The 24,342-nt window shown below is 38.3% G+C and overlaps 1 protein-coding gene and 1 long non-coding RNA gene across 5 annotated transcripts; both read right to left on the reverse strand.

Moving 5' to 3' along the window:
- Positions 1 to 9,866: 9,866 nt before the first annotated feature.
- Positions 9,867 to 13,113, reverse strand: LOC148013241 (uncharacterized). 4 transcript variants are annotated; one of them, XR_015688806.1, is made up of 5 exons: positions 12,549 to 13,113; positions 12,037 to 12,146; positions 11,090 to 11,944; positions 10,443 to 10,616; positions 9,867 to 10,077 (listed from the first exon to the last, which is right to left on the reverse strand). It is a non-coding gene; the product is annotated as an uncharacterized LOC148013241 (long non-coding RNA). The 4 variants fall into 4 exon arrangements; XR_015688807.1 differs by lacking the exons at positions 9,867 to 10,077; positions 10,443 to 10,616 and having other exon boundaries at positions 10,644 to 11,510; positions 11,790 to 11,944; XR_015688804.1 differs by lacking the exons at positions 9,867 to 10,077; positions 10,443 to 10,616 and having other exon boundaries at positions 10,644 to 11,944.
- Positions 13,114 to 18,987: 5,874 nt separating this feature from the next.
- LOC148013242 (MLP-like protein 31) lies at positions 18,988 to 20,217 on the reverse strand. The gene is made up of 2 exons (XM_087667637.1): positions 19,972 to 20,217; positions 18,988 to 19,540 (listed from the first exon to the last, which is right to left on the reverse strand). The coding sequence occupies exons 1-2, from the start codon at positions 20,150 to 20,152 to the stop codon at positions 19,218 to 19,220; spliced, it is 504 nt and encodes a 167-aa protein (XP_087523763.1). The 5' UTR covers positions 20,153 to 20,217; the 3' UTR covers positions 18,988 to 19,217.
- Between the last annotated feature and the right edge of the window lie 4,125 nt (positions 20,218 to 24,342).

Consider the following 24,342-nt stretch of genomic DNA (forward strand, 5'->3'; position numbering starts at 1 on the left):
GGGAATGAAAATGCTTTCTGGTTTGCAGTATCTTCTGCCTTTAGACTATGTATGTTTTGACTCGTGTGATCATTGTCTTTATGGTAAGTAGAATAGATCTATGCATAAGAAATCGGGTAGGCCACGCATGAGTGAGCCCTTGGATTTGGTGCATTCTGATATTTGTGGGCCCATGCCTTGTATGTTTATGGGTGGCGCGAAGTACTTTGTTACCTTCATTGACGATTTTTCTAGGAAAGTGTGGGCTTATCCCATAAAGCAAAATTCCGATGTCTTGGCAGTCTTTCAGCGTTGGCTTGCTCTTGTTGAGAACCAGACTGGGTATAGGCTGAAATGCCTGAGGACTGATAATGGGGGAGAATATGTCTCACGTGCTTTTGAGCAGTTGTGTGATGACAGGGGTATTAAGCGTCAATTGACTGCCCCTTACATCCCACCCAAGAATGGTTTGGCTGAGCGCATGAACAGGACTATTCAGGAGCGTGTGTGCTCTATGCTTAGCCATGCAGGCCTACCATAGAGCTTTTGGGTTGAGGCAGTTAGTACGGCAGTGCATGTCATAAATCGATCGCCTTCTAGTGGTTTGGATTTCCAGGTTGCAGAGGAAGTTTGGGCTGGTAAGCCACCCTCTTATGCGCATCTCCGTGTCTTTGAATGTGAGGCATTCTCATGTGCCCAAGGACAAGAGGAGTAAGTTGGATCCAAAGAGCATTAAATGCATCTTTCTTGGCTATGGTGATTCAGGAGAGATGGGCTATCGCCTATGGGATCCGCAGGCGCGAAAAATAGTACGCAGCCATGATGTAGTTTTCCATGAATACAAAATGCATAAGCAGCCTGAGAAGGTGGTTGAAATCCGCAGAGTGATCTTTCAGGAGGAGCCTCGGGCTCCAACACAGCCAATAGTATAGCCTGCAGCAGTTTCTATACAGGGCCAGGGTGTTGGACAGACAGTTGGACAGGTAGCAGAGCCTGCGGTGAGACGGTCTACTAGAGATAGACGTCCACCTGATCGCTATGAGCCCTCTATGCAACATGTTTTCTTGACGGATGCAGGAGAGCCTCTCACCTATGATGAGGCTATGCGCAGGGGTGACAGTCACTCCTGGGAGAGGGCTATGCAGTCTGAGATGGACTCCTTGCATAGGAATATGACTTGGGATCTTGTTGCCTTGCCTAAGGGCAAAAAGGCTTTGCCATGCAAATGGGTGTACAAGCTGAAAAGTACCCCTAGGCACCCCAAGCCAGCCTATAAAGCTAGACTTGTAGCTAAGGGTTTTAAGCAGGAGCATGGAGTTGACTTTGATGAGGTCTTCTCTCCTATCGTCAAGATGACTACCCTACGCTTGGTCTTGTCCTTGGTCGCGCAACTTGACTTGGATATTTATCAGATGGATGTTAACACTGCATTCTTGCATGGGGATTTTCGTGAGGAGATCTATATGGAGCAGCCTAAGGGCTTTGCAGAACATGGCAGGGAGCACCTAGTGTGCAAATTGAAGAAGAGTCTTTATGGCTTGAAGCAGGCACCTAGGGAATGGTATCATAAGTTTGATGCCTTTATGCAGTCATAGGGCTACAGTAGGAGTGCTATGGATCTGTGTCTTTACACGAAGAAAGCCCATGATGGCAGTTTACTGATTTTGGTTCTCTATGTTGATGACATGCTGATAGCAGGGAAAGCTCATGCAGAGCTTGATGCTCTGAAAGCTCAGCTCAAGAAGAGCTTTGAGATGAAGGATCTCGGATAGGCTTCACATATTCTTGGGATGCGCATTAAGCGTGATAGGCATCAGGGGCTTTTGTATCTCTCATAGCGGGAGTACATCCATAAAGTCCTTGAGCGCTTCCGCATGCAAGACGTAAAGCCTGCGGGCTGTCCTTTGCCTTCTCATGTGAGGGTTTAACAGGCCGATTGTCCGCAGATAGATGAGCAGAGGGCCGAGATGTCCAAGATCCCTTATGCATCAGCAGTGGGCAGTCTCATGTATGCCATGATAGCCACTTGTCCAGATATTGTGCATGCAGTTGGTGTTGTGGGGCGTTATATGGCTACACCTGGCAAGAAGCAAATTTGGGATGCCGTGAAAGGTATCATGAGGTACCTGAAGGGCACTGCAGATATGTCTATATGCTATGGCAACCAGGATACAGGGGGTCATGGGTTACACTGACTCCGACTATGTAGGACATGCAGATAGTAGGAAGTCCACTTCTGGCTATGTGTTCACTTATGCTGGAGGGGCTGTTTCTTGGATGTTCAGGGTGCAGAAGTGTACGTCTTTGTCTACCACTGAGGCCGAGTATGTTGCAGCCACCACTGAGGCTTGCAAGGATTCTATCTGGCTAGGCCACCTTGTTTTTTACCTTGGGATTGATGCTGTTCCTACACTGCATTTGAATTCTATGAGTGCCATTCAGTTGGCTAAGAATCCGGTCTTCCATGCGAAGATGAAACATATTGAGGTGAGATATCACTTTATTCGGGGTGTCGTGGAAGACAGGTCTATTGACCTTGTCAAGATCTCCACTGACATCAATCCTGCAGATCTGCTCACAAAAAGCCTTACTACTGAGTGCTTTGCCTTCCTTAGGAGATTGATGGGCGTTGGATGAGATGTTGCCTTTCCTTATCCCTTGTACCTATGTACATTTGTACTGTCTTTTCTTTTCTTTTCTCTCTCACTGGGGCAGATTCGCCTTTAAGTGGGAGGTTGTTGGGGGTAAAGCCGCCTCCGCCGTGCCACCCCATGTATTACTACACTGACAATACCCGCCACTACACACTGCAGGTGGCGGGCGCCCATCACCGTCACACTTATTCTTTATTCTTTTAGTGACTAGTGAATAAAGGAAGGCCCGGTCACACATTGTGACTATTGGAGTTCCCATTTGTCTCTCTCTCTCTTTTCTTGCTCTTGCTCTCCGCCATAGCTCGTGCATGGTCTTTCGATCCTCTCATCCCTTTCATCACTAAATGGCTATAGAGGTTTGTGTTATTCGTCTCCACCAACTCCCAACAACCTACCATTCTAGAAAAAAGTTACTTGGCCATTTTGTCATTTATAAAAGAAATCAAAGCTAAATCTTAACTTACAAATTCAAAAGTGGCTACTATCAAAGTCTCAAGATAGCTATAGGCAAGTGTTGATAGCACACATGCCACATGTCCCTAAGATTGACATGAAGAAGTGTGCTAAAAACTCTCATGCATATGGAATGGAGTGTCACAATATCTCATAAAGGTTATTCTCACTTATGAATGACATTACATTAGCGATCGTTCATGCACAATGATGATTTACTTAGTACTAGAAAATGAAACCCTTTGGAGCAAGTTTCCACATATACAAGACTCCTTTACATGAATTTCTCAACACGACTTCTATCCACATATCTACTTTTTGAAATATTCATGTAAATAGGCCAACTCATGGTATTGCCATATAGATCTAATTGATCAAATACTCATGTAAGAAAGTCATTTCATGGTACTCCATTTGTGTTGATAATTACAATTTGTGCAGTCACAAATATCAAGGTGCTCACATAGTGAGGATATGCTCTCTCTCTCTCTCTCTCTCTCTCTCTCTCTCTCTCTCTCTCTCTCTCTCTCTCTCTCTCTCTCTCTCTCTCTCTCTCTCTCTCTCTCTCTCTCTCTCAAACACATTGTGCTCATTCGGTCCTATCTACTAAAGAGGAGCACATGCTGAAGAAAATTATGACGTCTATCCATATACTAACGAGTATGATGTGTTCTCTCAGGGTGGTCCGCATTTAGTAAATCTGACTAACTAACAGGACTAAAATTCCTTAATTGGCACAAGATATGCCAAGCTTATCCTAGCCTTGATGGTACTTGACTTGATTAAGTACAACCAATATATATTTGCTTTGTATCAATCTATAGTTTGTAATATACTCAAATTTTGGCAATTCATAATACTAATCACAATCTCTCAGGGTGTCTCACTCTAGAGATACATTCGACAATTTATACGTTGTTGAGCTTAGTGCAATCAACATTGCAGAGGGATATCATGACATCCTCCATCGAATTCCTAAGGCAAGGAGCAGTGGAGGTTGTCTATATCTTTGAGAAGTACTTACCCATGAGTATACTCATGATAGAGACTCACATTCTACTACATCTCAAGGATGAAGTGGAGATTGTAGGACCAGTTCATACTTGATGGATATTCTTCTTGAAGCATTTCATGAAAATTCCAAAAGGCTTTGTGCAACAATGGGCTCGTTTAGAGGGTAGCATGGTCGAAGGTTGGCTAGTGTCAAAGGCATTTGTATATATGTCGGCATATTTCCAATGATGGATTTAGATAACAAGATGTTGTCAATGCTGAAGGATGATGATAGATTAAAAAGGGATATGGCAATAAAAAATGTAATAGAGAAGGGGATGGATAGTGCCATGGAGGAGAAAGTAAATCATTTCTGTATGTTACATCATGTATCCATGGAGAAGTGGTTTGGTAGGTACAAGTGGGCTAGAAGCAAATGGAAGACAACGCAATCAAAATTTTATTGTAGTACACACACCAATAGCTAGTTCAATATTTCAAGGGCATGGAGGAGTTGCCACGGTTCATGTCTAGGAGATGGTTGCATGATGCCTTAACCATAGCTTCATGCCAAGGGGTGGAAATATTTACGAAGGAGTGTGAGTTCTTGAGGGGATACAGTGCAAAGATAATTGGGTGCTTTCTTTGTTGTTGTATCTAGCAATTCTATGTAGTAATGAGTCTAGGCATTTCAATATACATTATATAATCTATAGTATTGTGTGGTCATGTGGGTGCTTTTTTGAGTTGAATGTATTGACGAAATGTGCTCCACGATGAACTATGGCATCATGGCAAAGTTTGAGCAAGAGAGTCCATGGCGATCAGCCACAAATTTGAACATTGCTGTGGATGAGATGGAGTATTTTGGCAACCTAGAAAGTGTTATTTCAGTAGATTACCATAGATTCTCCATGATTTTATTTGATATACAATGGTTTAAAGTGATATTAGAAGGAGAAGGGGTAGTCGTTTAGTGCGAGAACTATTTGGATTCTTAGAGGTAGATTTTGGAAAAATATGGAACAATTTACATGCTATGTTTTCTTGTTGGGTCACTATGAATAGATATATGACCTTTTTATTTTATTTTTTCACATCATGAAATAGTCACAAATTTTCTTTTATTCTTTATGGTAGGCTCTTACTTGATATTAAGCAGGTAATCTCCTACCCAAATCCACGACAACCTCGTTGGTGGCATGTTGTGTCATCCTTTGAGATTGAAGTAGACTCCTTTTTTTGTGGGGACCTGTGTAGAGACCTTTTGGTAGATGCGAAGATATGCTAAGAGCTTTTCATGGAGTTGTAGGATTGGTCATATATTTGTGTCCATTTGTTGAAAAATTTGTTGACTATTAGCTTATATTGGTACTTTGTTATATATTTTATAACTAACATCATTATTTGCAAATATATATTATCATTCTTCCTTGCACGAGGAGTCCTTTTGTCGACTTTTTATACTAAAGGGGAGTAAGAACTATGTGATAGCATCCTTGCACAAGGAGTTTTTAGTACCTATAGTGGCTGATCGATTCTTGACTATATAGATGATGGACTATATGCGTGGATATATGTCACTTAGATGATCAGATATATACAAGGCAATCAAGAGTGGCACTCCAAATCCTGAGTATTTAGATGGACAGAATTGGCAAAGACTTAAAAAACCATATTGGGGAATATGGAAATTTTCCATAAGTTTGGGACATATGGTCAAATCTTTGGATTTGTCATAACTTGAACATTGTAACTCCAAATCGAGTGCTCTATAGCTCAATAGATTCCATTTTTCAAGTGCTTTCCAATGATAGGTCACATCATATGGTTTTGAGAAACTTATGGACATGTTATCCGGGTGCCACCTTTTTAGTATTCAAAAAATGGGAATTGGCAGATTCCAAAACTCACTAATATTGTGTTTTAGGGAGGAGACCATAGACTCTCTAGGATGATGGTAGCAACAACAAGAGACAACAAGGACATGGCTTGAATTAAGGGTCATGTATCATTTTGGGAGTAGTAGAAATATGACTTGTTTAAAAGATTTTGAAAGATTTCTTTTGGATATGTTCACTTTCTCATTTGGTATACTCATTGTACTAATAACCTTATTTTTAATAAAGCTACTTTGTTTTTCTTGCAATACTCAATCACAAACCAAGATCCCACAGGCTTGAAGACTTGATATACAAAGAGACATGGTCTCACTACACTCATCAATAGCTTATATGCATGCAGCAGTTTGATAATTCATATCTCTTCTTTTTTTCAGTTTTTAGTTTTTTTGTGATGCATTGTATACTAAATATAAATCTTTGGTTATTTATATTGTAGAGTCCATTCGATACTCCATTGTGTCATGATGAACTCTTAAACGATGAGAAGGTAAAAAAATCACTTGGATTCATGGAGTGCATATTCCTTTCCTTTTTGCCCCCATGGTCCATGCAAACTCTTTTTATGTAGCTTTCTTTAGATATATTTCTCATTCTTTGTATGGACTCATATTTTTTTATATTTATGGATACATTTCTATGTTTTGGATTCTCCTCCCTATCAATCTATGTAGTTTTATGAGATGTCATTGTCGATATTGTACTTATTTGAAAATTAAAACAAAAAATGATTTCTTCCTAGCATCTCAGGATGTATATGTTTTGATAATAGCTATATACTTAATTTATAAATGATTTATGGAACATTGTTCAATACATGTGGTTGGAAGGGTGGTAGGGCAAGTAGCCTCACCACCCAAAATTTTTTTTCTTTAGAACCATCACTATTTGCATTGCAAATAAACTCCACACGTTGCTATCTACGTCACTATTTGCATTGCAATGTATCGTTATTTGCGTCACTATCAAATAGGGAGAGATTTGTAAAGATGTGTATATGAACTATTTTAGCGACGATGAGGATAATTTTTTGGATGAATAATTTTGTCACTTTAAACGTCAGTATATGGTCTATATCTTGTAGTGATTATCTTTTAGTAAACTAAGATGGTTCTCTTTGAAGATGGCAATAATTCAATTTCTTAGATGGAAAGTCTTTGTAAGGAAAAAAATTTATACTAGTATGTCTAACTTGTCAAGTTTTAGTGTAGTTTTAACAAAACTTGATGTTGTTCTAAACCAATTTCTTGATGATGCTTTAAAAATTACAGTTATAAGGTTACTAATATGGGAGATGATTAATAGACATATCTAGTATGTAGCTATACTAATAATGATAGTCATAATCATTTGAAAAAATCCTAATATTTGATTGTAAATTTTAATAAGATTGTGGTAAAGATTTTTCTCTTCATTGCAATATGTGTTTCTCCAATTTTACACTTTTTAATACTATCTTAGTGCAATGCAGGAAGTAAAAATTTATTTTGTTGCACATTTACCCTCAACTTGATGCAGTGCATGAAACTGAAATGTATTTGTTGCAAATTTTCCCTGTGTACTTGATGTAGTGCATGAAGTTGAGATGTATTTTGTCTCTATTTTCATAGTAAGCTCATATAGCACATATTATAGCTAGAAACTACTCACACATTGATTTCTAAACAACTTTTGTAATGAGTCATTTTAATGGGTTTCTTTAGGAAATCTAGAGGAATATGCTTGAGAGAAACATGCCACATGATAATTATGGATTCAATGTTTAAAGTCATTTTTTAGACATTTTACATCTACTGTAGGGTATTTTCTATTCACAAAAAGTTCACATCTAAGGGGGTTGTATACATAGGCATTGAGAACAACTATGTTTAGATTATACATATAATGAACCCGAGGTAGAGCTTGTCATCAATGAAGTAATCACTTAATTCTCTTACTTGAACATTGTGTCACATGAGATTTTATATCTATTGGATGGAAATGTTTGTATGCCATTTTTAGCATACGCTTATTCAAGTTGAATGTAGATAGGATGTGAATGCCATTGTTAAACTTTTGAATGTGTATGGTGCCCCTTTTAGAGTGCATGGATTTCAAGCTTGTGATGTACGAATCAATAAGAAAAGATGAACTTATGGCTATCGAGATGTTAGAGTGAATCATCTTAGACAAGACATGAGGAAGGGATAATGCAAAGAGGCTTTAAATCCAAGGGGAAACTACAATTCCGAAATGTGACTTCTAGGAACATCGTTTAGAGGAAAACCAAAACTAAAAGAGTTTAGAACTTACTTCCACTAATTCTGTATGCCATGGAGTCCCCAAAAGTGAGGGATGTTGTTGCTTTGTCTCCCCATACTCCTACATGATTAGTGATCGCTTAGTTTATATCAAAACTCCATTCTAATGTTGGGATTGTATAACGATTGGCAAGTAATATGTAGCAAAGGCTCTATATGGGTATTTGGATGTGTTTGGCTAAGTGATCTAGCCATGGAGTTTTGAGAAAATGGAGTCTTGCATTCGCTTTCTTGTCAATCTAGCAACCGTTACACACCCATACACAACTCGAAATCATGTGGCCCAAATTAAGTACAACATAGTCATTCTTAATAGAGCAACCATTAAAGTTCAACACGCATGCATGGAGACCTGCTTGAGTTGAGGTGGAGATGGGCCAACAACAAAAACTTTCTATTGGGACACTAGCGGTGGTGAAACACTTGCATACATGACGAAGAATTGTGTGAGCTGGAACAAGTGGACGGATGTTATCTCACAAGAAACTCTAAACCACTTACTATATAGTAAAAAAAAGAGAATTTGCTAGTTAGATTTCCACATAACTAGAAAGAGTCTAATATAGGAAAAATCAAACTTTACTAGATTGCCAATCTAGAAACATAGTTTCCAATATAGAAACATTTTTCTAGTTAACTTACCATATAGAAAGCTTTTTTTGGTTAACTTACTATATAGGAAGTTTATTATCATAACTATCTATATAGTAACTTTATAAAAAAGTTACTATATAGTAACTTCAGAAATAGGCATTATCTATATAGTAACTTCATCGAAAAAGTTACCATATAAGAAATTATAACATATCACATCTATATAGTAACTTTATCATATAAACTTAGCATATAGGAGGCATATAATGACATAATCAAATCTCATAGAATGTCATTTTAATATTTTTATATAAATAATAATAGAAAAATACTTGATTTAAAAAGTGATTTTAATACAAAAACTAATCCAAACTTGGCATTGATCAATCGGGAGGGTGGGACTAGGTCTAAATATGAGGCGATTCCTTTCCACTCCCTGTTTCCTTCAAGGAAGAAGGTGACTCATTAGCACGTGAGTGGGATATGTGCCTATAAGCAACAAGGGAGGGGGGTCCCCACATGACCATATTAGAGGATAGAGTATGATTCTTTTGAACTACGATGCATAACTACCATGGCCTTTTTCAAAAATACTTCAGCAATAGAGAAGTGATACCTGCTATGTATCATGCCAGACCTAACCTATGACAAAGAGGATACATGCAATGCATTCAAATATGTCCTCTGATGTCCCAAGCATTTTTAAGTCATTACTTAAAAGTTCTTTAATAGCACTACCAACCCTCCCAAGGTCACAAAAGAGATAGTGTTAAAGAGGCTACAGATACCATTAATCTTCCACTCAATAGAGAACTTAACAACTTCTAAGAAGCATAGGCCTAAACAATACTGGAATAGAGGTCCTGACCTTTGAAAAGTTCTCAATATCCCAAAAAAAGAAACTATGATCGGCATATACAACAATTGGAAGAATCAAAGTATTTGATGTAAAAATAGTGATTGAAGAGAAACCTGACTAATGTATTATCAAAATTGAAACACTTTACGCCTAACAGCTTTAAGTTTCTTCTCAATGTAAGGACTGACTAATGCTATCTCAAAATAAAACTTACCAAGCTTGCGCGATGTTGCAAATTGAAAAGCAACAGCATCAGGATATGAGATCCCATTTACATTATGTGCGGCAAGGTAGGACTCATGAGCATGTGTTTGTATTTGTCAAGTCATGGAATCCAAATGGCGCTGGTCAAGGAAAAGTTGTAGTAAATGCAAGAGACTCAAACATGAAAATCTGCACAATACCATCACTGCATGCAAAAGCAATGTGCAAACTTGAAATGGCTAAACCATGGCCTTGTCGAACCTACAACAAGTAGCTAAAACTATTGTTGATGTTTGTAGATAGGCAACCATAGAGAGATCCTTGCTTGCATATCAAATGATACCTTAAGATTAACCCATTTTTCAATGCAAGTTCACAATGTAGAAGGCATACTATTCCTGTTGAACATCATATGTGTCAACCACAATCCTCAATTCACTAATTATACTAAATTAGTAGCAGAATTGAGAACAGTGCCAAACAGAAAAAGTTGGTTAAAGCCTACTTGGGCATGCCTGTGCAGGTCAAGGCATAAACCGGTTGGACATCTCCATCTCGTGAATCTTCTCAAGATGTTACTACCGCAAAAGAATTTTCACACAGACTACCAAGATGAACATTTCTCCCATTTAGGACAAAACCAGGGCCTATTCCAGATCATTGATGTCCTGCATTTGACCTGATAGTCCAATGTTTCAAGTGATTAGCATCTGCTGTAACAAAAAAACTTCCATCTGAAGCAACATGAATCCAACTTTTTGGCATGGATATAGTTGCTGCTCTGACTTTGGCTATCAATGCTACAGACTTGAAATCCCAGAGACAAACTAAACCATCATATGGAAATCCAGCTGAAGCAACATATTTTCTTGGGCATCAAAGGCATCATAAAAATTCAGCTAGAGTTTCCATATTTATTCCTATTAACATATATGTTGATGTTAGTATTTCAAAAACATGTTGCACTACAAACTTTGGCCTCCCATATTGATTCAAAAGAACAAAAACTTAAATCTTCTGATTCACTCTCATTATTTCCTAGAATGGTCTCTGCAACCTTGGCCTGTGCCCAATGCAGCAATAGGGACACACTGAACTTAAATGCAGGAGTTGTACTACTTGCAAGCTGAGGTCCAGTAGTAACAAGAGTACCTGAAGCATCCAACTCTTGTGTCTGAGACTTGTCACGTCTCAAGGGGTTTGAAGAAGTATTGTTTACTTTCCCTTTTGAGTCAGAACTACAGCACTTCCACATCATCTTAGTCAGAAGATTAGGAAGCCTCCAAACAAATATGCAACTCTCTCCATTGAACTCTTTGAAAACCATAAATTAGCATCACCAAGTGAAAAAGTTATAGTAAAGAAGCCAAGGTCAGCATATATACAACTCTAAAGGCCACCTTAACCTTATCGATATTAGCCGCTTGCAATCAGGCATGAAAGCTATCCCTATTATTACTTCAGCATGACCTTGCCCCAGGGATAAAATGCTTCCATCTGATATGTCATACATGTGCATGCTCTTATCAGAATGTGATCAGAGTACTTATGACCCACTAGGATCAATGCGAACCTACCACAGAAAGGGGAAAAAGACATCACAAACTATGATGACAAATATTGTACACAAACCCAATGTCTTAAAGATCAAAAGTAGCAAATCTGCTGATAGAAAAAGTGAGATATAAAGAGATGTGGCTTTGCCAATTATCTTCAAGTGGTCAACCTTAAGAAGAACAAGGTTCAATCCTTATTATATTGAGATTTCTTATTTGAAGAGAGGATAAATCCTTGTAAAAACAACATCAATTTGATCTTATGCACCATTTGTAAAACATCAAAACACACATACCTTTTTTGCCCTGTTATTTACACCATCTGATATTGAGCAGGTGAAAACAAGGAATTCATTGTTCATACTTTTATGGGCTCACCAACTTCTCCTTCTGGTTTGAAGCATCTTACAGACTTCCCACTAGCAAGATTGAGCATGTTCAGCTTCTTATCCTGAAACCATACAAGACAAATAACTTAACATATTAGCTAATCATGTTTCAATATAAAACTTGTGGTAACCTTCCATGAAAAGAACTTCCAACCTATCCAACAGTTACTGCTATCTTGTTGAATGGATCAATATCCATATCATAAACTATGCCACGAGAAGCCATTTCTTGATGATAATGTGTACTCTTGATGCCCTCATCAGCTGGAAAGAATATAAACGAAACAATGTATCATTAGCTAGAATAAAGAATATAAACGAAGCAATGTATCATCAGCTAGAATATAGACGCTCATCAATGGAATAACGAACGAGGACGATCATCATGAATCTGAGTAAAAGTCAAGACATTAAGAAACTCTCACAATGAGTACCCTGAATTACTACCATAGATAACAACCAGCTTGAGAAACTACTCTTGAACTCAAAACATGACCAAAACGAGGCAAACTGTAAGCCAAAGGAAATGCACACATATAAATATATTAGAGGATCAACTTTACTTTACCTTAAACGATTCCTTCCTGAAGTTTAGTAGTAAGTAACTATTAGCGTTTTAGAACAAGAAAAAACAATGGAAGCAGATGCATAGATGCGCACTTCAACCTCTCCGTTGGTCGTTAATCATATGCTCTGTATGCTCGCAGAGGTCCTGATTTCGTTGTCATCACTCCTTCCAAGCATGATGGAAATGCTGCAGAGACAGAAGTTTACAAAGTTGGATAAGAGTGCCTAAATGGAGTGGCAAATTCCTTAGGTGGGGAATAATGTATTGGCTGTTGCCTCAGACTTGTTGCTGGAAGAAAAGGCATGCAGCCTTAATGTCATAAGCCTAGATGGCAGGGGGCTGTTCGAAGATCATCAAAAGACGGAAGGGAAGTGCACTGTTATTCTTCAGATATGGGTTCCCAGGTGTATCCCCATAAGCCCACCTTACATGCTTGGTTTCAAGCAGACATTGTCATCTTCTCTTCCGGGAGACGTCAGGATTACTGCTTCGCGTGCCACTTCCAACATCGTGTAATCATTTTAAAATCCCACATGAACGAGAATGCTTTCAGAATTTTGCATGTAGACCTCGACACAAGCAGTGAGATTAGGTTGCAGGACGAATCACAATTCCTTCACAGGCAGCACGTTGCAAATGGCAAATGCAAATCAGGCAAGAAAGTATGCCGAAGGTCTATGAGTAGACTCTCACCCATCAGTTTAAAGCTCATAGTCACAGCAACAGTCTAAGGATCATCAGTCAAAATATTCGCTGTTGGCCTCAGAACTTCCAAGCATTTCGTTTTATCAAAGTTCTCCATGGCAGCACTTAAAGAGTCCATAAATGCCACAGAAAGTGTTGCAGCTGAAGCTACTTGTTGAGGCTTTGCTTCCTTCAAGCTGACAGGTACAACCTCAGCCAAAACCATCCATATCATACAGCCTGCAAACCCCATACACGATGGAATGAATTTTTGAAATGCTTCTGCACACATGAAAGCAGGAACTACCACCAAAGGCTGAGGTAAGGAGGTGAAAATACTCCAAAGCATGGCACTTTGAGCAGAGGTGAAAATACTCCAAAGCATGGCACTTTGAGCAGAAATGCCACGAGATGCCAGAACCATGGCCAATCCTTCTGGAATATTGTGCACTGCAATTGCAAGTGTAACCATAATCCCCTACGGAAGCCCTCTAGGGCCAGCAAACGAGACTCCCACTCCTGAACCCTCACCAAAAGAGTGCAATGTCATGATGCCAATCACCAACATCATCTTCTTTGCATCAGCTCCTTTGAGATCCAACATGCTAACCTCACCATATCTTTCCAGAAACTTTTGAAAGCAAAGAATGAAGAATCCTCCGGCAATGATGCCCATAACAACCCAGGTGCCTCCACTGTACCTTTGTCCTTCTTGGAAAAGGTCGAAGCTAGCTGCTAGCATTACACCTGCAGCAATACCATTGCATATCCCAGCCCATTGTGCCTGCAAGTCCATAAAGAAAAATGGCAATGCATCTAAACCTGTTGTCCCTACCATGACGAGGGTGAGGAGGGCAACAGTGGATACGACCACTCTTTTAGGCCCCTTGGACGCCGTCTTGGTGATACCACCATCGTGCACCAGGGAATTGTCGATCCTCTCTTTCTGCACCTTCGTTGTGACTCCTGCTCCGTTGCCATAACTGATTTTGATACTTGGTCTGTTGCTTGATGCGAGTTGCTATGAATCCACCTGCGTAGAACCGATGCCACGAGTGCTAGGGCTCTCCTGGCAGCTTACGACATAAATGAAGTAAAGGAGAAAGGCCATCCAGGAGGAAGGCGCGCGATCCACAGCCATGCTACGAGAGGATCCATGAGGAGTCCTGCACTGCTGTTCCAGATGCGAGTGGCATGCCGTGAAGGATCAAGGAACGGCAAATGCAAGCCGATGACCAATGGTACGATCGACGATGGCAGGCTATGGCTTGTGACTGTTGCAACCACACACGTGCACACACGGACAGAAGCAGCAGTGCCGCGTCCCAGGGTGGAGGGGGGGCTCGTCGAGGTGGGCATCGTCCTCCTCCTCGTGGCTGTGACGATGCTGGGAGGTGTCGTCGTCTGCCGCCATGGCAACAGGACAAGGGAGGCAGAACAGGGCAGGCAGGGGCAGGGGTCAAGGGCCCTTGACCTCCTTGGGACACATGACCATGGGAACGGTCCCAGCGTCTCTCTCTCTCTCTCTCTCTCTCTCTCTCTCTCAATTAGGTGCATTCTCTCTATGACAATGTGAATCGGTGCATCTCCCTCTCTCTCTCTCAAGCTACCAAGGTCAACACCTCAAGCTACACAATCTGCTTAGGGGTTCAACCCTTCTCTACCCAAGGTTAGAATCTAGACCATCATGAGGAAATTGTGCGATTATCTCAATGACCTCCAATCTCTCGGGGAACAAGGAAGCATGTAGTGGCACCCAATAATGTGTCGCTTACCCTTCCTCTCCCTAAGAAAAGCAAGACTAAGGGGAAGAAAGCCATGACCAATGACATAGACAAAATGAGGAGGATGGACAATGAGGAGGATGGAGTTGCTATGTTTTTACTATAGAAGTACCTAAAGACTGAAGACTTGTGTCTGGAGGTCATCTATTCTCCAACTCTTCGGTGTTTCATTCTTCGAAAACACACTGAAGATATGTTTTTAAATTTTATACCTCAACATGGATGTATTTGAAGATATGTATAGTTTTGGCATCAACTTTTTGTTGTTTTGAAAAGTATTGTCAATATCTTTTAGTTATGGGTGAACTGTCACACTTATACCAGCTGCTTGTGTGATTTGAATTGGATTGAAGTATGTACTAGGCAGTTGCAAGAGCAACCAATTGGCAGCTGCAATCAATAAGTGAAATATTAAATTTTGTATCGGTTTGTTGGCTTATTTTGGAGCTTTTGTGCGTACTTTGGAGTCATGTAGTTTTTGGCATCACCTTTCTAATGTTCTAGAGCATTTGTGCATACTCTAGAGTGATGTAGTTTTTTGCATCACCTTTCTACTGTTCTAAAAAGGATTATCAAGATCTTTTAGCTATGGGTGAGCTATCACATTTATACCAATTGCTTCTGTGAATCTGAAAAGGATTGAAGTATGTATTCTAATACGGCGGTCAATTTTGTTGATCCTTATGAATTTATGGACAAAAGAGGAATCGAGTTTGTGAAATATGAAGTGCAATCCCTGGTAATGAGATTGTTTAGGATGACACAAAAAGCTTATGTGGGGGTGATGTCCATGATCACAGAAGAGGAGGCGAGTAGAAAACAGTGACACTCACCTCTGAAATGTTGCCAAAACATCTCAAAGCTTCAGCACCATGTCCATGCTTTGCCTATCTCTAATGATCGAGCCACTCCAAGAGTTTGTGTTTTGGTACTGGGAACTTGTCAAACACTTCTTTTCCTTTTGCGAGTGCAACACACTTGGAATACACATAGAGTTGGGCAATACCACACAGATGTCATTTTTAAGAAACCTTATCTTGATGATATCTATATGCATCACGTTGCCTCAATGGAGGTCCTACAAAGCTTCTTTGGCTTGATAGCTAATTAGGTAGAAAACATGCAAAACCCTACTAGCCATTAGTAAAACCTCTTGTTCCACACTATCTTTCATGTGCTATATACCCTTATTCTTCTAATCCCCACTGAAATCAATAGATTACATGCTATCTTTTTTCCTATAACATTTGCTAATGTGAAGGGTTTCTAATCTATAAGAGAGCTATATCATATTCAAAGAACCAGATAGAAGCTTGAAGAAGAGTTCAAATTTTAAAAATTTGTGTGCACAAACGCATCTACAATGTGTGAATGTGTTTACACTCTTGTCCAAGAATCGTGAAAATTTGGCCTTATATATTACCGAAGTGCATAAGGTAATCATGTGCTTCAATATGCCTAAGTAATCGAGTGGCTAAGGTGTTCTTTTAGTAAAATTCTATGAGCCATAATGACATGGGATAGCCATTTTCTAGCTTGCCATCCTAGACCTAGCTTATCCTCAAACCAACCCACATCCCAATCCCATCCACTTATAAGAGCCCTCTTTGATGGTGACAAAGGAGGAAAATTCTAGTCCACATCCCCATTCCCATTCCCAAAACCATCCACATCACTATGCTATGAGCACTAAGTAGTAGAGTACGATGGTGGTATATTGTCTAAGTATTATATAATCATGTGCTAATGCTACCTAGAGTGATTCATGAGTGCCTAATGTGGCCTAAATTGCTGAGTGAGGTTATTGTCATTCAAAAATGAAGTTCTCAATGTGGTCAAAGGGTGCCTCGTGATCAAGGGTAAGAGAGTGGAGATGGTAAAGTGAGTTTAAATAAAGTGCAACTATGTGAATATGTGATTGAGTATGTGCACGTGGAAGAGTGTGCTTGAATTTTTGTCTAATTAAACATGTGGCCAAAGTGCTCCAAGTAGTTAGGACGATGTGCTTCAAGTGATCGAGTTCTCCAATGTGGCTAAACAATCATGTGGCCTATCTACATAGTAGTTGAGTGGCCTAAGATGCTTAAGTGGTTGGGTGAAAAAGGCAATGTGTGGTCCACATGATGAAGAGGGAAAAGATAGTGTGGTTCAAGGGTACTAACCAATGTGGTGAATGCTCATGCATAGCCATGGTTGATGCAAATATATACCCATACAATATTGATAGCTTGTAGATATGTTGCAAGATGAGACTCATGTAGGTACTTATGATGTAGGGGAGATGCCATGTACACCTCAACCTATAGCCAAGTGAGAAAAATGCTACTCGATGCAATGGGAACAACACTCCACTCGTCAATAAGCTACTTACTTGTGCACAAGTGAGAGATCAACTTCTTCAACTAATCTTGCTAATTCTCAGTCCCTTAAGATAATCTATGAAGTATGTGGTGTAATATTTTAGTGGTTCACTACACCAATACTTCAACCATTACTTTGCTGTTATGATCATAGACCATGTGTAAGAATCAACTCGATGGTATCAGAGTGATGATTGCAATGGAAAATTGAGCCAAATTAATTACAAAAGCATATTATAACTAGCAACCAGTGTAAATGAGGATGATTCAATCGCACTCGAAATGATTAGTTCTAACATAAGCCTCAACTTAGCTCTAATCTTTTATTTTTAATATTATAATTACAATTAATTAATGAAAAATGTAATAAATAGGAATAACATAAAAGAAAATAGAGACAACAATGCACTCTAAATAGATGAGTACAATCGCTTTAAAGCTAAAGCATATAAATAGCTTTATGTGATAACAATCTCCATAATAGTAATAATTTCACATTGCACTCCACTAGTGATCAATATTACAATCATTACAACTCTATACTTGTCTAGCTATTTGCTCACCAAAAGTAAAACAAATTACTTGCCTACTATCGTTTGTTTAGCACAATATGATCATCACACATATAAAAAGTTGGAATTGTACTACAATAGGCCAGAATTAATGAGAATCCACAAAATGACTAAATACAACTTATTTTTATAGAAGTAACACATGATGTATAAGCCTATCTTACTCTCTATATTCTTTACCTTAAATTAGAATTAGACTCAATATATACTAGGCTTATACTACATTAAAGGTTAGTGTTAGGGCTAGGCTCGTAGTAAGATAGAGCTTAAGCTTAGGCTTAGGTTTAGATTGGATTAGTAATATAGGAAAGGTATATGCATAGGCTCCTCATACAGACTGACTGATAGAGGCTATAGAGTGGCTAGACATAGGTATGTCTAACATAAATACACAAGGGGTAGGCATAGGGTACACATTTGGCAAGTTAGGCAAATACTAGGCATACTATAAGCCAATCCTATGTGTATACATAGTCTAAGCATATTCTAGGAAGAGTTTAGACATAGGGTAAGCATATGCTAGGAGACAACACCTAACACAACCCTATCCTATTCTATGGTTACCTTGTGCCTAGAAAATGCCAGATATAAGTTGTATTCTTATGCATAGCATATAATGTTCCTACTTTATATTATCTAGCCAATGCCTAACCTAGCATGTGCTTATCCTAAGCCTAATGTATAAGCTAGGCTAGATATAGGCTAGACTAAGCATAGGCTACACAAACTAGTGAGTATAGCTATAAGTGTGGAATCGAAAGCTTAGCTCATAAGTGAGTAATATACAAATGTAAAATTCAAATAAACTAATATTTATTTAATAGTTTTACCTAGCAAAATCGTGAGTCTATGTTAACTTGAAAGACTATCCATAATTTCCTAGTTAGATGATAGTACTTGCTAGTTATGACTAGTGAAAACAAAAATTTCCTAGTTATGTTGATATTGTTACTAGATATACAATAACTTACTAGATAATGTTACTAGATAAGGCTTCAACTTTCTAGATACTATCTAGAAAAAGGGATTTACTAGTTAGAAAAGATTCGTGATGACAAAATTATCTAGTTATAACTAGAAAATTCTACATTCTTACTAGTTTGGTTGCTATTCTTCCTAGTTATAGTGTGAACTTTTTATATAGTAAGTGGTCTAGAGTTTGTTGTGTCTTAGGCCCTACACTTACGTCTCGAAGAAGGGACGTCCTTTACTTTATAACAGTTTGCAGACTGGAGCTGGAGCGTATTTTGGTATACAATAAGAACTTACAAGAAAGTGAAAAGGCAAGATTCACACGTTGAATATGGATACCCAGACCATGGGTGTGCTTCTTATTCGCGAGTACGACAGTGTTTTTAGGGGTCTAATTAAAGAAAGTCGTTGTGGGAGAGCAAGTAGGCCTCCACGGCCTTGAATGTCTGGATCACCACGCCTTTGGCCTCCTCGGGGAATTGATGCGTATGTTGGTCATCGAGGGGATCGTATTCACAGGCGTAGTGAATGACACAGCTTTCCGCTCCAGCCTCCTTGATTTGCACCGTGTGCTGGTAGCTCTTGAAGAACCTCACCAAAAATCCCCCTTCTATCATCACAGACTTGAGTTTGTATGCGTGAGGATCAACCTCCGCGAACTTCTCTCTGGCAAACGAGACTTCGGTTCGTAGCTTCTCCCTGGCAAGCCTCACATGATCTGCAGGTGAACAACATTTGCAGCAGAAATACCAGAGTCAATCATTTCAGTGTAGCTAGAACGTCGTAGCATTAAAGAAAAGCCTGCACCTTTCATTATCATTACTGGAATATTTTTTTGCCTGCTACGCCGGTGAATTAATGTTAAAGTTTATTGTGTATTGCACGATCGATCTATGTCGATTCAAGTCAGTACTCTGGCGGTCACAAACTCCATTATGGTGTGCGATTGGCCGTGTATGGTTTATAGGTGGGGCGGGCTTCGCAAAGTTACATGTCAATCAAAGTATAGATAATTGATCGTGACTAGTGGATGTAGCTAGGCCACATATATTATAGCTGAGGATTGCTCGGGAGTCGCGGTCTTATGTGAGGGAAGGCGCTGGAGCAATTCAAGGAGGAGTCATAATTATTCATGCCCAGCTGACGTACCTTCAGTGAAGAGGAGGGTGCCGATGCAGCCAGGCGAGAGGGGTGAGGAGTAGTCGACCGCTCGGATGAGGTTTGGGAGGGCCTTGGGGAGGCATTCAGGGGCGCACTCATAGGCGGCGCGCCACATCCTCTTGGCCGAAACCTTGCACTCGATCTCCAGACTGAACGTCGACGGTGTCATTACGGTTATACTAGGTTAATTATCTGGTAGAAGCACAGCTTATAATGCAGCGATCAGAGAAGGGAGAAGGGGCTGCTGGCTGCGCTAACTGATCTCATCAAGGTACCCGGGATCGTTATTTATATTTGCTCTGTCCAGTCCATCTGCTGTGCCAGCAGTTTCTAGTCAATCCAGGCAGAGGAAAAATGAGCCTCTGCCTTTGACGATCGCGTGGGCGAGTACTTTGACCGCTTCAATCAAAGGAAATAAAATAAATATTAGTCCTGCCAGTAGGGCATTTGTCGTTCTTTTGTTATGCGACACGACGACTTGGTGGTTCTCGGACCATGGCTTTAAAGTTCTGTGTTCAAACAATTTGAAGGAAAGCCAAGTTGACGTCTAGAAACGTTCTAGTTGCACATTCTAGATTTAAACTGAGATCGGATATAAGAAGATTAATGTCGTTTACCCTATTGCGTCAGAACGTGAAATTAGTACGCTGTTTTGGGAGGCGATCGGGGGAGAGAGCAGCTAGCGTGAGGGAGTTCGGATGGGACAGAGAGAGAGAGAGAGAGAGAGGTCTGTGTCTCTCTCTTTTGATGTGTCTGTGCTGCGAGGGGTGGAGAAGTGGAGACATGGTGTTTCCCCTCCCTGCTTCGCCACGTGGTAACTCGCCACTCTTAGCGAGATTGCTCCTCTCTCTCTCTCTCACCCCCCTTTGGCGGGGCGGCCTCCATCGTGACAGCTGAGACAGAAAGAGAGAGAGATTATGAAAAGTAAAGAGATTTTTATTCATTTTATATTTTTGTGGGTATTAAAGTATTACTTTTTTTTTAAATACAATAGATTGATTTTTGCAAATAAAATTACTTTTTAAATTATATTTTGGTGATATATTTATTTGATTTGATATGTAGTATTGTCTTATTTCTAACTGTTCAAATTTTTTAATTTTTTAAATGTAAACAACATATTCATTAAATGTTATGTTATTTTTTATAATATATATTTCTATCTCATTCATGTATACTTTTATGTTATTTGAACATTTACATTTCTAAATAATTTGAATATACATGTTATGCTTTTGATATTCTATTTCTTTAAATATTTTGTTGTAAATAAATTTTTGAAATATTATCTTATTTAAATATGATTCTTACTAAATTTATTAAATTCTTGTGTAGGTTATTTTTTTATTAAATTTAAATTTTATATTATGTACTCATTCTAAATATTTCTTATTGAACCTATACTTTTATAAAATTATTTAGGTTTCGGTTATTCTTAGTAGGAACTTTATTAATTAAGTATTGTTGTTTGTTATATTAGATCGTTTTAGGAAAACATGTATGGTTTTAAATTTAAATATTCAATGTGATATATTACTTCGAATAGATATGATTGTATTTTGGAATTGAAAAGTAAGATATATTAAATTGTGTTAGTTGGATGTTGATTTATTACAATTTGTAATTTGGGCGGTAAGTATTTTAGAACATTAGTGTTGTTGATATGAAATGTTTTAACATTAAGAAATATTTAGATTAGTATGAAAATACTAATCTAAATATCTAGAAATATTTAACATTAAGAATTGTATAATTTGTGTGTAGATTTGATGATCAAAAAGTATGAAAATATTTGTCATAATGTTGATATTGGTTCTTTTTTGTTATTGATATTTAGAAATAGGTGATTACAAATAAATATCACATTTATCATTAGACACATTTATGTGAATTTGTTTATGAAAAATAATTATAATGAAGCTGCATTTTTAGATAAGAAATTTATTATTTGGCATTGAATCAATAGAAAGATTTTGATTGGTTTTTCTCTTAGCATTATGTGTCGTCATGTAATTTTGATACATGCTTTCGGTATTAAGTAATAGTTATTTTATCAACTTTTCACATTAAGTATCACTTGTATGTATTACTTCTATATTTATAATCAAATTACTATCTAACATAAATAATTTGGCTATTAAATGATAAAAATATTTTTGAAAAGTATATTAAACTAAAAAAATTAATCACATCTAGGAATAAAAGTAAATCTAATGAGAAATTATATTTAAATTGATTAATAATCTATGTACTTGGGAAATTAAAATCTATATGTATGTATGAATTCTTTCTATATTTTTATTTCAGTAAAATGAATAGTTAAGATTTGGAATTAACTATGTAAATAGAAATGTATGTTAGCGATTTAGTTAATATATAAAGTATTTCTAAGAGTTAAAAATTAAAATAAACATGTGCATGAGATGGAGTATTTTGGCAACTTGCAAAGTATTATTTTAGTAGATTACCATAGCTTATCCATGATCATATTCAATGTATAGTGGTTTAAAGTGGTATTAGAAGGAGCAAGGGTAACCATTCGATGAGGACCATCTAGATTCTTAGAGGTAGATTCGGAGAAAGGATGGAACAATTTGCATGGTACATTTGTCTTGCTGGGTCACTATGATCAAGTGCATGGCCTTTCTTTGTTAATTTTCGAGAGCACAAAATAATCACAAATACTTTTTCCTTCTTTGCAGTAGGCTCTTATGTAATGTTAAACAAATAATCTTCTACCCAAACCCATGACAACGTTGTTCGTGGTATGTTGTGCCATCATCACCTCAAAGCGCTCAAGTGTGTGATGAAAGCAATGTCAGCATGCACGTGGAGAGTATGCAAGTAGAGGAGTCGCTATTGTGGGGGTTGGAGGATGAGGAGGGCTTGCAGTATGCGGAGGAGACAAGCACGCACAATCTAGGGGAAGAGAACATGGGCAATCTAGGGGAAGAGACAAGAGTACATGAATTCTTCCAGAATGAAGTAGACTCTCTTTGTGGAGACCTATGCATAGACCTTCCAAGTATGTTGAGCTATGTTGATACTTTATTATATAATTTTTAACTAACATCCTTCTTTGCAAATATATGTTATCGTGATTCACCTTTACCCTTATATTGATTGTGCTAACATCGTTTTTAAGCTGTGTAGGTCACTATAGATGATCCAAAGAGCACGCTAAGCTAAGGGATAATAGATGAGGAGCTGTAAGAAATCATCACGTATATGTCTCTACATTGGATGTCATGCTTCTAAAGGTGTTTCTAGAGATATCTCAAGGTATTCTAATCTTAAAGTTGGTTGTAGTAGCAAGCTTGCACATAAGTATCATGGTCCATACAAGATTGTCAAGCATGCGAGTGAATTGGCTTATTGCTTAGAACTCCCTTTCTCTCAAAATATTCACTACACAAACTAGAACCTAATGAATTTAGTCCTCGAATGTGGGACGTACCAAGGTCCAGGTTTTGGTGTGCCTAGCATTAGACCTACCTTCCAATTGTATGGCAGAAATAGTTCCACTCGTACTCATAGGTTAGATACCACCCTGAAGGAAAAAACATAGGATTCTTTTTTAATGTACACTTCCAATATGTATACTCAAAACCATCAACACATAAAAGGAGTGAGACATTGGTCAAAGGAGTCAAAGATGACAAGTCAAAAAATTGGGAGAAGGAAATAAGGACCACCAAACACATGGAGTGATAACCATGTGAAATAAATATTTTTTTGGGAAATTCTAAAGATATAGAATTTGTCATTTAAGTATGCACATAGTGCTAAGAGAGTGAGAGATTAGGAAAGAGAACCTTCCTCTCCTATTCTATTTGTGTACATTTGCATGGTGGTGTGGAGTGGAGCATAATGTTGGATCAAGATTTGGTCATGGAAGAGCCATTCACGTGAATCATATGGCCACCTACTTCTCTTTAAACCATAGTAATGAAGATGGGAAGATAGGTGAGTCAAGTATAAGATTTTAGTCTTATCTCACACCTAGAGAAAATTCTTAGTCTTAACTCACACCTAGAGAAAATTCTTAGTCTTATCTCACACTTAGAGAAAATTCTTGAAAGCATAAGAGTCCACCCATATTCTCCCAAGAATTTGAATAACACCAAGGAACAAAGGGATAATATTATAAGAATTTGTATCAATAACCATGAGATATGCCCCTTCCATAAACAAAACAAAGGGAAAAAACCATGAACAATAGGAAGTATGCGCCACAAAGTATCAAGATGTTGATGCTCTTGTGAGTTTATCAGCAATATCACCTCTCTTCATCTTCATTAAAATCACAATGATATTATCACAAATAGGAGATAGAAACTTTACAATGAATCCAAATTC

Source organism: Lygodium microphyllum, chromosome 26 (genome assembly GCF_053477565.2).
Source record: "Lygodium microphyllum isolate KBCC chromosome 26, Lygodium_microphyllum_v1.1.10, whole genome shotgun sequence".
NCBI classification, from domain to species: Eukaryota; Viridiplantae; Streptophyta; class Polypodiopsida; order Schizaeales; family Lygodiaceae; genus Lygodium; species Lygodium microphyllum.

Coding starts and splice junctions, on each gene's coding strand:
- LOC148013242 (XM_087667637.1), bottom strand. CDS start 20,152: ATGACACCGTCGACGTTCAGTCTGGAGATCGAGTGCAAGGTTTCGGCC. Junction 19,541..19,971: donor CACCCTCCTCTTCACTGAAG/GTACGTCAGCTG, acceptor GTTCACCTGCAG/ATCATGTGAGGCTTGCCAGG.